General features: G+C 37.6%; 1 protein-coding gene across 4 annotated transcripts in view; it reads left to right on the forward strand.

The window, feature by feature from the left end:
* Doa (CDC like kinase darkener of apricot) overlaps positions 1-14,323 on the forward strand; it is a 25,157-nt gene continuing 10,834 nt past the window's right edge. The window contains exons 1-4 of one of the 4 annotated variants that reach the window (XM_083051900.1): positions 1-177; positions 1,016-1,126; positions 5,788-5,924; positions 11,568-11,811. In XM_083051900.1, coding sequence (XP_082908026.1) covers positions 37-177; positions 1,016-1,126; positions 5,788-5,924; positions 11,568-11,811 — 633 coding nt within the window. In that variant the 5' untranslated portion in view covers positions 1-36. The other 3 variants (XM_083051901.1, XM_083051903.1, XM_083051899.1) reach the window with 3 other exon arrangements.

A 14,323-nucleotide genomic window follows, 5' to 3' on the forward strand; every position in this document is an offset into this window, starting at 1 on the left:
TGAAAACGTTTTAGGATCTGAGACGGCTAGTGTACGATGGACACCAAAATCCCCGACAGACCATCCGTCGACCTTCATCCGACATCGAAAAGTCCGCATGCTGTGTTCGGGGTGAACTCCACCGTGATAGCGCAGGCGCCGGACGATAAGGTCCACTACCTACAGCGGCTACTTCTGGTGAGTGTCGCGTGCGCGATTAAGATGTGTGCAAGTACCGCGTTGCGTTGCCTCTTCAGATTGTCCCCGAGGGGTGTCCGCGGCGTATCTCGCGGCTACTCGATAGGTTCGGATAATTATGATCGACTGTGTCTCGCCATGCAGGTAGCCACCCCTTCCGGGTCACGCGCGACGTTATTTAGGTTATTTCCAGGTCTTCGGGGTCTAACTCGAGCTTCACTATCGTTTCTTCGCCTTGAGCAAAACTGTAACGTGAAAAGCGGTAGCGAGAGCAGGCTAATCATTATATATCATATATCTATCAATTCAATTCATTCACATTTTCTATGCAATTCAGCCGCGATCCTCGTGCATTCGCGAGTTCGCCATCGGCGCAAGCCCATGCAAGTCACGTGGTTTCATGCGCGAGATGATCGAGCTCTTGCATTTGTATTATCGACGTTCTGTCGACTGAGCGAAGATTAATTCTGTCGTAATTGCGCTCATTTTACAGAAGTTGCGAAACATATTTATATTAAACCCGCATTATGCATTCCTCCTGAAATATTTCGTTTCTCAACATCTATCTATTGTATTATACGCGATGTAATCTAATAGAATCAAGAATATATTAAGCTATATAGATAATATTAAATATCTAATTTTTAAATAAAATTTGCTTACTCTAGCTTTTAATAGATAATTGGTCATGGCAACGCAAATAAGTTAATTTGGCTTGAAGTTATACAAGTGTTCTCCATTTGTCGCAAAACATAAATTTTAAATATACATATATTAGAATACATAAATTTTAATCACACTCGAAATATGAATTTAACATGATTTGATTTTGTTACAGCATACCTGCAGGGAATTATGGACGATTCCAGAAGGTGCGATAGCGACGACGACAGCAAATTATTTCTCCCATGACCGATCAAAATATATCTCGTTTGGCGTAGTGACTCAGGTAAACATAATATAATATTATAAACGACTCTCCCGATTTTTAAAATCAAAGTAGTAACGCTATAAAAAAATTCAAATATAAAAGATAATTTTCTTATGCGAAATATTGTTCTCCAATCTTTCCCTTTTTCAGTTCTCTAAATTTTAGTTTTTAAATCAATGCATATTACAAAAATTGCGCAAACGACCAATGATGTAATCTATCCCTTTCTTTTATTATTAGATTTACATGCACGTTTTTCTATGTATTTTTCGACATCGCAAACATTACGACAATACGGGAATTTCTGTTATTAGTTACTGTCTGATTTCTTATACTATTTATTATTTTTCTAGTATTTCACAATTAAGTGACCACACACAGAATGAAAAGGCAAATAAAAAGCACAGTCACGCAAATGTAAAGTAATGGAAAAGCAATGCAAAAGAGTGATAAATAATAGAGACTTAAAATAAACAACATATAAATATTTCATTCAGACACACGAGACCAACGTGATCTTATTGTTAGATTAAAATGTTTAAGAAAATTGGGTTCGATTTTTCACTATTTCACTAAAATTAAAAAAATAAAATAATTAATTAAAAAAAACAAAATTATAAATAAAAAATTACAATCATTTATGTTTTTTTCGCCAAATTACAATAAATTAATATAATTTATTTTATAACTGCTCCATCATTATTTTGCATTTACTTTAGAGGAATATTCTTTCTGCGCACATATTTTTTCAATATCTAATCTCATATAATAATTCATGATACTTTACATTGGTCGTTGCTGACTAATATGTTGGAAATTGATAACAATACGATCTTCTTATGTTATATCAACACTCGCGGTGTGGTGCCACCTAACGTGGACCACTTTGTCAGTCATCAGTCTGGCTCGCATATTTTCGTGTGCGTGTTGCTAAATGTCGCATGTTTACATGTTCAGCTCGAAAAATATCGTCTACCCACTGCGTTCCTATTATTGCTAATATCAATTATGATTTGGCGTTTAATAGAACATGTGTTGAAGGAAGGCATTGCATGGATAACTAACAAATGTATTTGGAACCAGGTACATTAGATCTTTATAATTGATATAAAATGCTACTTAATTGCGTGTAACACGCATTGTTCCCTTGATACTATATTATTGTTTACAGAAAGTGTTCCGAGCAAGGGTATAAGAATCAGTTTTTTTTTTTTTATTTTTAAATTGAACGAATCGTGTATGTTTTTATTAAATGTATCTAACACGCGTATTTTTGCAAAACTTAATTTTTAAACTTTCGAGTATTATTATTTTGTCTCCTAATCGCGTGTCACACTTTATCGTCATAACTAATTCGTTATCTGTAGTAGACAAGACACAAATATATATGTTATATAAGCCTTTGAATTAAATGAAATACGATTTTATCATGCGTGTTTCGTGGATTCCAAATTTTTCTAATAATTGTCAAAAAATTTGAAGTGTAGCTTACATCTACATTTATATAAAAGAATCGCATTTATTTATCATTAATGATGCTTCATGAAGCAACATCGAAAAATGTAGAAACTGATAACATAATGTGTGTGTGTTAAAATATATATAATCTATTATATTAATATAAAATATAATATATATAAGATTACATATAGATTTTCTTTACATATAGGTCGAAATTTGCCTAGTACTTGAGAAAGTACAAGTTAAATTCGTATACATTCGTCTTGTTTCGTGCATTATCGGTCATTCTTAGGGGCGGCTCATTCCTCACAAACGATCATGGCAATTGCTGAATAAAGAGAAAGTTACAAGAAAAAATTAAAAATTATTATCATACTTTATTATTGATAAATTTAATTATACTAATATATTTAATTTATTTTTTGTATTTTTTTATTTAATTTAAATTAAACTAAATATATATTATTTCGATACGTATACTCAATTATAATGTATTTTATATTTTTCATAAACAAATTTTTTGATATACGTTTTAATTTGACTAACTTGGTGTACGGCTTATAAATAATTTCTTTAATAGCACGCGTATAATTTATGGAAAGTGGATAATTGTTGATATTTATTGAATTTGTTTGATTTGCGCACTACTGTACGTAAGAGCCCGTAAAGGGCCACGCGTAGACACGTCCCTGGCTTGTCGACGGTCGCCGAGTAGAGCCGAAGAGGCCTCGGACCAATCGCATTGATCCAAAGTCCCACGTCGCGGTCGCACATACTATACTGTTACTGTTGTACGTCGCGTACAGTCGTGCTCTCGGACGTTTTAGTGGGTTCAATTTGGGACCAAGCGAACCTATTCTGCCACTACGACGTAAGTCTACACTGTAAATTTCCATCAGCTCGATACATAACGTGGATAACAAATCCATCCATCGTGTGATATCCGGACTAGGGTCTGTGCGTGGTTGCTGTGCATTCGTTTCCTCTAATTTTGCTGCACCTCTGTAATTCCAAGATGGCCGCCGAAAGGCCCCTTATGGTGAATCTTGTGCGCTCTCGCACACGCAATTCCTCGCACGCTTCCTTCCGCTTTGCTCGGTCGCCGTCCTCGATCGTCGAAAGGGACGAAAGGGAGTCGATCGCGGAGTCGACCGAGCCCTTCGGGCCTCTCTCGACGGCGCTCCGACCTCCGAGTCGTTCCTCGTGGAACGTCGACGTGCCGCCGTCATCGATCCCGACGACGAGGCCACATTCACGCCGCAGCGCTAATCCAATTTCACGCCACACTGCCGATCATACATCATCCCGAGCATCGTGTCATCATCTCATCACGCGCGTCTCTCTTCCGCCGCAACTTCCGTCCGCGTCCGCCCAAGCATTTTGGCGGCAATATCGTCTGAAAATCGCGAATAACGCGCGTCTCCATCGACGTTACACGACGTGACGCAACGCGCGAAACGTGCGTCTCTAGAGTTTTTTAGAGCGAGAGAGAGAGAGAGAGAAAGAAAGAAACGTCGCACGGGTGCATCTTTAACATTTCGCGTCCTTAAAGAGAATATCCGCGTAGTAGACGTCTTGGTTCTTCCCCCCCCCCCTCTCTCTCTCTCTCTCCCTTTCTCTCCCTCCCACCCTCCTTCCCTCGCGCGCGCGAAGAGTGGGCTGTAATCCGTACGGTGGTGTCTATGACGCTTTCACGAATGCGACTGCCCACGTTTTGCAGAATTTTATGAGCCGATGTCCACGTCGTTGTCGAAAAACAGTGTCGTACCGCAAGCATCATCACGCTCCTGGATATCGTCCGTCTTCGATTTCATTTGGGATCAAGTGAGCCTGTTTCGCCTTCCTAACGTAAGTACACGCTCGTCGTATGTGGGGAAAAAAAGAGAGAAAAAATTCCGGTTCTCGTTCGGGATCCTTTAACCACCTTTTACACCTGTGTCTATTCGATTCGTTACGTCTATCCGCGCCTGTTGGTTTCCGATTCGAAAATCGCGTTATCGTTATTCGCGACTCGCCGCTCGTCGACTTATCGAGTAACCTTCATCTTGTCGCAACTCATACTCATACTCATAAACTGCAATCGCATGCATGATACTTACACTCTGTTACATCGACAGTGTGGTTTTTAACTATTTTTTTTTAGATTTTAATAATATACTCATAGCGTACTATGTATGTGTCCCTTTTATAATGTTAATATGCGATTATTCCTTCAACATATGTTTTAACATATGCTTAAAAATATGTGACAAAATGCTTGAAAAAAAGAGATTATGTCGTTTATATAGATTTATACAATAATCATTCGTCTCTTTATTTTAATTGTACTCTTTATATACTTTATATACTTTAGTACGTATCTTTTTCATTGTCATTTTATTTCCAATAAAAAATAATAACTATTAAGACTGACACATGCAATAATATAATAGCAGGGAAATTGACGGAGCAAGAAATCTGAATCAATCATGATCGCTTTCAGCAATGTTGTATATATTCTCTATAAATTGAATTGCACTCTATATGTCTGAGTTAATGTATTTTGTTTGAAGAGAGATTCTCGTTCGTTCTCTTTCTAAATTTATATTTTCTATTTTTATAATATGCGTATAGGCAGAGGTCAATTGAATATATTAATGTAATTGATATAAATTGGTGCAAATATTTCTCAGAATACATGAATGAAAGAGCTATCGATCCTTTCGCCTCCATGGTTTTCTCCGCTTTTTTATTTATTTTTTTTATTTTTTTTTATTTTATATTTTCTGCACTTGAAATAAAACAAATATAGAAAAAAAAACTCCAAGAAAATAAGTACTATAGAAGCGACACAAAATCAAACAAGCGAAAGCATTAAAATCTTGCTTATATTAGATATATTTTTCCTATCCTCGTCTAGCTTATGCGCATTGACCCTTCATCTTGGTTCTGTTCATCGAGGGACCTCGATGTAAGGCAGGTAGAAAAAATTTCTTCGGGTTTACTCGACGTTTAAACTATCTGTCTATCCAACTCTGAAAATAACATCGTTCAAAACTGGTCTGCTGCACTGCAAGATTTTATAATGATGAAAATACGTCCCTGTAAAGGATTTAATATTATTATCCGTCTACACAATTGGAGCTTTTCCGAATAAAATTGATTAATTTTTAATCACAATAATAATAGAATGTATGTATTTATACAAGTTATACATAAAAATATCTTGTTTGTTGCAGATGCCGCGAAGCAGAAGGCGTCACCGCTCTCGTAGCCATTCGAGAACACGTTCACATTCTGTGGGTTCCCCGCAGTACGAGCATAAACGCAGACGTATCTACGAATATGAGAGTCCACAGAGCAAAGGAACTTATAGGTAAGTCGCCACGTTAGTCTTCGAACCGAGCGTATATTCCCCTTTTGTTGTCTTCGACAATGCGTATACGATGCAACGTGTTCAAGAGAGAGGTAATTCAACACAAATTTACAAAATCATTCAATTTCGCTCTATATTACTGAGCTCCAATATCAAAGAAATATATTTATCAACATAATTTGTGAGAATAAAAATATAATAGTTTAAGCAAAATAAAAGATTAAAGAATCTTTAAAGTGCGTCTGAAAAAATTTCATGCCAAATCCATATGCAATGATGTGTAAACAGATTACTTTATAACGATTTATTTTAGAAGATATTTTCATAGAATGTGTATACCCCTCTCTTTTTTGCTTCCCATCGTTCATTGTCAAAGAAAGAAAGTTGCAAGAAAAAGGGGGAGAATACTCGAGAGAGGGAACCAGTAGCTGCAACCAGGCCAGAACAACGCGAACGATCTCTCCCTCTCCCGTTCCCACGTTGTTCTAACCGGCAATAGAGCTTCTCCATGAGGTCTTGATGGCTATCAGTTGTGGTCCGTACGTTCGAGCTTCAACAAGCCCGCCCAACAGAACAGACCGGTCCTCGTTATTTAGAACAGTTAGCGGAGATATACGTGAGTGCCGATGCGAGTGTCGTCGGCGATTTCTGCAAAATCAACCCGCGTGATTTACGTCGAAGATAAGAGATCCTGCGTCACTTCTGGAGTGTAGACATTTCTAATGACAATTATACTAAAATTTTGTTGTCGCATCTCGAGAGATAATATCGGCTTCTTTTCGGATTCGCAAACACTGAATCAATATTTGCAGCATTACCAAATTGAGTTCTTCTCGTTACATTTTCCTTCTGAGAGATTTTTTTTGCATTGTCTGCTCGATATAAGGGGGGGAAAAATCTCGTCGAAACTATCAGACGTCTGCTTCCATTACGCAAAGTTATTTCACGATGAATCACTCTATGAAACATTTATTTATAGTTTGTAATCTGTTGCGCCGCGTTTTACTCGCGCGAACGTTGCGGATAACATAAATCTATGAATTATGCGAAAAATGTGGAAAAAGGAGGCGAAAATATTGCAAATAATATATTTTCAATCGGAATTTTCCGTGTGTATCTGTTATTGCAAAAAAATGCAAGAGTATGTATATTGGTGACATCACGAATATTAAAGTCTAACGAAACAATAGCCGTATATTGTATAGATAAGATAAGAGTTTTACATGCGATTTTTTTTCAACGTAATATTTTCGCCTATCTACCTTTTTTTGCTCACAGGCAATTCGATCGATCGTGAAAATTGACAATTAAACTCTCTAAGGTATATTCACATCGTGGTTCATTAATTATGCATCTCGCGAGTATGCGGGTACGAATTAATTAAATATTAACCGATTAATTAAAAGGCTCTTTAGACTTCTCTCATTTAATAAGACCGCTGCTTAATGAACGAGTAGGAGCAATTTCTTCTCGCATTACTTCCTGATCTTCTAGGTCAGTGACTGTAATCGCGATATCGAAACAAAATCTTAAATACACGTACGAAATTATCATTCGTCTCGCATCATTATATATAATAGCAATTCATTGTCCGCTCGAGTTCGCTTCCTGCTGAAATTAAAGACGTCAATCATATGGAATCGATAAAGGAGATCAATGACCCAAGGACGTTTTTGGTTAGATGTAACAAATCTTTTGTTGTGTAGCTGACTTGCAGAGAGTTTTAAAATTAGACAATCACAGTTGCGTCATGATGACATGTATTAGTAATATAGCGTATTGTGATTATATTTTGTCGCGAGAATGGCTAAGGTTAAAGGCAACGTAAAAGATGATTCATTTTAAACCATCTTTTCTTCCAAGCACACTTGAAATAATCGGTAAATAATTTCACTGAATGAGATGCTATGTGGATAGAAGAGCTCTCCTGTCAATTGGCGAATTCGCGAATAAATTATAAGAATTATTACCGCGCTTGCCCTGGATTCAAATTTAAATTCTTGTTGAAATTGTTGGGTCTCTTCGGCTTTTTTCGTCTCTCGAGATTCCTTTTTAAAGAAAATGTCTCCGATTGAAGTTTCTTATGCTAATTGCGCCAATTAATGAACGCAGATTGTACGCTGATGTGCATCTGTTTGTGCAACGGTAAACTGTAATTGACGAAGGTTTCTTCATGCTCGGTAAACTGCTCGAAGAAAGTCCATTACGGTGGAGTCTCGCACGCGAATTTCCCATCGATGAAAATCGCGGTTAGAGATGGCCTTCGGGCTATAACAAGTAATCGAAATACGTGCATCTGTTCTGTGGAGGAAATTGCGTTTCTTCTATATGAAACAGAGATTCTATTAAAAATCATGCAACTGTTATTTTACATCGCGATTTTAAAATCAAGTTAAGCGCGATGGATGAACGGAAACTTGCGCTAGAAGAGTTTAGAATCGCTTTTATTATCCATACGATTAAAAGAAAACAACAATTTCAATTCCTCTCCGATGGACGAAAATGTCACGACTCGTTTTTTCGTTCAGAAATTGTTTGGAGAGAAACTGATCGTGCTTGAAAATTGGCCAATATCCAAGCTTCGGGAGATCAATCGTTCTCTATTTAATACAATCGCTTTTTGTAGCGCGTTAACATTTCGTAATCCCGGCTTCTCGCTAAGATGTATTATTATCTAAAGAGTATAAACGAGCTATTCATCAGCTACGACTTCTTCCGCTGAGATCGCGCTTGTCCTGAGGTCACGCAAGCTTCGACGAGGTCAAGGTTGAGTCTCTCGAGCAGTTCGATATACCAATTGAAATCATCATCGCATGCAAACGAAAGAAAGGAGGATGAAGGAAGAGTAACGAGTTGACCTTCTCTCGTGACTCCCACCCTTGGAATCTTTCTTCTCTACCACCAGCTGAGAAGCTTCTCTTTAGAAAATCCAGTTTCCTTCGATTAAATTAGTTTGTTGCACTTTGCGTAGTGAAAGTATTTTTTTACATCAGCCAGGTTTTCCGCGCTTGAAAACGATAATTGCAGGTTGCGCTACTGTTGTGCGTATATAAACTGCTAACAATGTTGATATTCGCATAGATTTCCATTCCAGTTACAATTAGTATAATTACGCCTTTAACTTTCTAATCGCATTACGGCAAAACGAAACATATTACAGATTCTGTATGGGGAAATTGTTATATGTATAAAGATGTGTAATACAAAACATTTATAAATATAAATTTGATTCCTTTAAATTAAATAACTTAAAGAATAAAATTTAAGATACAGAAAGAGACACGTGGTTACATGGATATATGTATAAATATGGACAAAGAAGCAAATATTTTAGACAATTTATGCCTACATATTAATAAAAACATTTTATTTTAAATAAGAATTTATTAAAGAAAAAAATATAAATTATATTTTAAAAAAATATTAAATAAGATACATTATTGTTTTGAGTGAAGTTTTAACATATTTAATACTTTATACTATTTTTCTTATCTACTCTTAATTATTAATACTCTGAAGTATTTGTAACAAAATATTAAGTTGATAACGATTCTATTTAAAACGGCGTCTTTGTTGAGAATGCCATTATCTAAATGGGATCTGGGAAGATTAAAATGTGATAAACGCATAATGAATATAATTAACTTTACTATTCATTAGAAATGTCCGTTTGATAAATCGATAATTTTTCTAGCAATTTTTAAATAATTAAAGTCGCAATTATTTCTTTAAAACCGTAAAACCGAACATCACGAGTCTCCTTAATTGCAATCTAGGTCGCGAAACGGATAAAAATTAAAAGATGCCGATCCTGTACACCGCCTTTGCTTCCTGGATTCCAAGGTATAGTATAAAACAGACCTGCTATTTTTTTCAGAAGAAAATCCCATCCGTGTAAAGAATTAATTTTCTTAAATATAAAAAATATCTTTATTTATTATATACAGTTTTTTATGAGACGAAATATGCTTGGAATTAATTTACTGAAAAAAATAGCGAAGTGTATCTGTGGAACGTGTGGTGATCGATCATTTTTAACATGTTTCTCTGGACATAATTTTAGCCAGCTGTCTTATAATATGCTGTTTGCATCGCGACACAAGTGTCTAGTCGTATTATTTAGAGGTAAAAAGGATCATGAATTTTCTCGTGAATTTACTGACTTGCATCCGTAATAAATGTGTGAAAAGTATAAAACTGTTTTCGTTTGGAAAGTTTTACTCATTACTCTTTTTATACGCGTAAACCACACGTTGGTGATATTTGCCAAGTCGTAGGTGGTAATGTTAAGGGTGACACGGTATCCCATCTCTTCCGTGTCCTATTTAGTTATTCCATATCTTTGACTTGGAGATTTTCGACTTGGATAGGCTCCAAAAGAGACGATCCGGACGGATTCTTTGATGCGACGCGTTTTCCGCTTCCATTTTTTCGTCGATAAAATTTATCGATTGAAGAAATGCTGCTGAGGCGAGAGATAAAGTAGCGTCATTGTTAAGAAATGACGTCTCTTATTACAAATTTTTATTTGTCGATTGTCTCGCAAAAATTAACATTCGGCAGTGTTCGCCGAAAACTCTCACGAGCGCAAATCTTTATACAAGTTCAATGACTGAGACTCGATTCGGTCGGTTGTTTGACCGTGAACCTATTGTACGGTTGATGCACCGCGCGGAACAAAAAAGTGCGAAACACAATGATCGTCTGACGTGTCACTCGAGTCGACTCCTCGGATCCTTTTGCGACGACTAATAATCTCAGCTGCGAGCGATATATATTTAGATTGAAACAATAGTTTCTTCTCCACGCACACACATATACTTGCTCGATGGATTAAATGAATTGGTCTCTCCGTATAAGCTTTCAAGACGGTCGATTGAAATTCAACGTCGTCGGGGTCTTTTCTAATTAGAGCTGTAGACGTTTATGAATCATCACGAACGAATTTTTGTGCGCTTTCTAGGCGCGCTTTAATCAGCTGATAGTCTGTATATTTTTATAAAGTTTCGTGAGAGCGCTGGTGAATATTTATAACCGAAGTGATTATTCTTTCGCGAATAATATTACATCAGTAATTGATACGTCATAAGTCATAACTGGAGAAAAAAATAACTAAGTATTATTGATTATATAAAACTGTTGCACTTTAATATTCAACATGCTATTTATTTTTATTCAAGAGAGTCTGTAATATTTTAGATTAATGTTTCATTTAAGCAGAGATTTATCTCTAACGTTTAAAATTATTTTTAAAAGTGTTCTTTCTCTCATTATATTAAGTAAACTGGATAGTCTATTCGAGGAAAGCAAATTAATTGGGTCGTCTCGCACGGCTATATACTCTGATAGAAACACGTTATACGTGACACGAAACAACCTTGATTCCCGCTTAGTTTCGCTCCAGATCGTGTCAAACGTTCAACTTCTACGCCACACATTATCGTTTAACATACATTTTTAAATTAGCTTCGGATAAATATTACATCGTTCATTTTAGTCTTCAAGAACCTTCTAGACTAGAATGAAATATATTCGATGTTGTCCCTTATATACGTACTAATACTGTACTCGCGACACACCGTAAGGTTGAAATTTTTGTTTCATCATAATTTTTCTATATTAATTTCAATTTGTATATTTCAGCGGCGAACGAGTGCTGAGGTCTCGTCAACATGAACGTGGCACCAGCCAGGAACGTCGATACAAGCGCAGCCATCGTCGATCACCCAGCAGCGGTCGACAACATGGTCATCGTGATCGTGATCGGGATCGTGTCCACCTGGTGCATCCAACATCGTCCCGTCGTACGCGCCTTCATCGTCACCATGGCTCGTCGTCGGTCAGCCAGGAGCGACACCGTCATCGATCCCCGTCCATCAGAAGTCAGGTGAGTCCAAGGGACAATACGACATCAGTACTTCGCGCTCCTTTTCGCCACCGTATAATGTACTGCGCCGCGTGATACAACGACAAACAGTTCGAGATTCGATCATACCCCTAACCCTACGAAAACATACACAATAGCAGACGACGCTTTTGTACTCTGTCGTACTCTCATCGATATGACTCGTTATCGGAAAGTTCCATTGAATAGATATTATCCGTTGTATACGAAAAACTTTTCATGTCTCGAGTTTGTGCCTAAAATGAAGATTATGTATAATATATTCTTTTCATAGTTTTTTTTTAAATATGTATATAAAGAGACTTTGGAAATCATTTCTTAATGTGCCCGTACACGGGACATACTCTCTTTAAGTGATCTCCTGGAAACTCTCATGGCAAACTGTAATAACGATTAGACGGATTTATTTTTCTAGCATATATATAAGCATTAGTATGTGTATATGTGTTTCGATTAAACTTCCGTTGTTAGATTTTTACTTTTTCGTTTGTTGAATAACGCAGACTCTTTACGAAGCGATTAAAGCGGTTTTATTACTGTAAATGTTGTTCTCTCGTAAAATTTTGCAATATAAACTAATTCTCTATGCACGTGTATGATGACCGTTAAGTTAGATATTTCGAGTACTATTTATCAAGCTTGGAGCAAACGATAATAGTCCATGTATGAAAGCATGAATGTGTGAGGATGAATCGAAATCGTCGAACGAGAACTGACTGCGAAAAATTGAATCGATCAGTTTTTAAGCTGGCTTCTCTGATAACAAAGAGTCCAGAGTTCATGACGTTATTAAACGTTCAAATTAGTTTTTGATAATCTACTTATCGAACCTCGATGCGTAGCGGAAATTCTAGGATGAGATCGATATGGAAGCGTGCAGGGAACGAAGTTAGCGCTCCATCAAGAAAACAGTCCCTGGAAATTCTTGCGACGCAACGAGCACGCCGCGTGTATATCCGAAGCGAATGCCGATGATTCTTCTTTCTTACTTGACGCCGGCTATTTTCGACCGGCGACTATTTTCGAGGCGGACTCGTCACGCGGTTTCGCCGCGGTTTTAGTGCGAGTTTGCGCCAGATGGCTAACGCAACATCATCGCCGTCGTCGTCGTCGTCGTGGTCGTCGTCGTCGTCGTCGTCGTCGAGAAACATTGTACCGGCAGATAAGCCGGTCCAAGACGACCGCGAGAACCACGATTCGCGAGCAAGTTCCACGATGAAGGCGAGTATCCTTCGCCTTCGAGTTTCGACCTGAACGCAACGTTTGGATGAGGAAGATCGTCGATATCGAAAGCATCTTTGCATCTAAATCAAAGAAAGTTCTAGGGATCTAGTGCTTCAAGAGTAACGAATTATAGAGAATTGATTTTTCGAATACGAGGGAATATATAGAACAGTGTCGATTTTGTATCATCGCTGTGGTTAGGAAGGATCCTATCCGACGACCCAGAATTGTTTAACCTGAATTTAGAAATACACGCGTTGCAGTTGGCACAAGATGTACTCGTGAGAAGCGACGCGAGGTGCCCGGGTGAACCATTTCTTTCTTTCTTTCTCTCTCTCTCTCTTTCTCTCTCTCTCTCTCTCTCTCTCTCTCTCTCTCTCTCTCTCTCTCTTTCTCTCTTTCTCTCTCTCTTTCTCTCTTTCTCTCTCTCTTTCTCTCTTTCTTTCTCTCTTTCTCTCTTTCTTTCTCTCTTTCTCTCTCTCTTTCTCTCTCTCTCTCTCTCTCTCTCTCTCTCTCTCTCTCTCTCTCTATTTCTTCTCGCGCATATCGTCAACCTGGATTCTGGAAGTTGGATCGCGTTCGACGGCGACGGTGGCGGCCTGGCCGACCATGGTAGTCTATCATCGGCCGCGTCATCGTCGTCGTCGTCCTTCCAGACAGTGACGAATCAGGAATTAAGTCTGCTGATGCCCTGCGGAAGCGTATCCTGGTGGCCGCGTCACGATTGGGACCGACGTCACGAGTGGTTGCAGCGCAATGTCATCGAGACCACGAGAGAATTCGACGCGAAACTTGACGTCACGCCTGAAACTAACGACACATCGACTTCCGAGGTAGCATCGACATTAGAGATCTTCGTATGACTCTACGACATTCGATGTTAATTATTCGTTAGAGTGTATGTGCGCATTGTCTATGCTCGGTGCTTTACAATCGCATTTATAATCGCTTCAGACTTCTGCTCCAATTCCGCTCCCTGCACACATTCAGAGAATTTAACAGCACTATTTCTCTAAAAATCTATTGCTTTTGTATTACTAAAGAAATAATTGATTACGTTAGGAAGAAAAGATTAGCAATATCAGAACACGTGGAAAATTGACTAGTTTAAGTATTATTTCTTTTTTAACTATGAAATATTAAATTATTATTTTTCATCAGTTTCAACGTTAAGGATCATGGCTTTATTGAAATATTTTTAACAGCTTCGTAACTGTGGAATGTTGGATGCGCAAATAGTTTGATGAGACCTGTATTTTTCTCGCGGTAA

The sequence above is a fragment of the Prenolepis imparis genome, unplaced genomic scaffold (genome assembly GCF_030444845.1).
Source record: "Prenolepis imparis isolate NDT839.2.m4 unplaced genomic scaffold, iyPreImpa1.0 SCAF_12, whole genome shotgun sequence".
Taxonomy (NCBI): domain Eukaryota; kingdom Metazoa; phylum Arthropoda; class Insecta; order Hymenoptera; family Formicidae; genus Prenolepis; species Prenolepis imparis.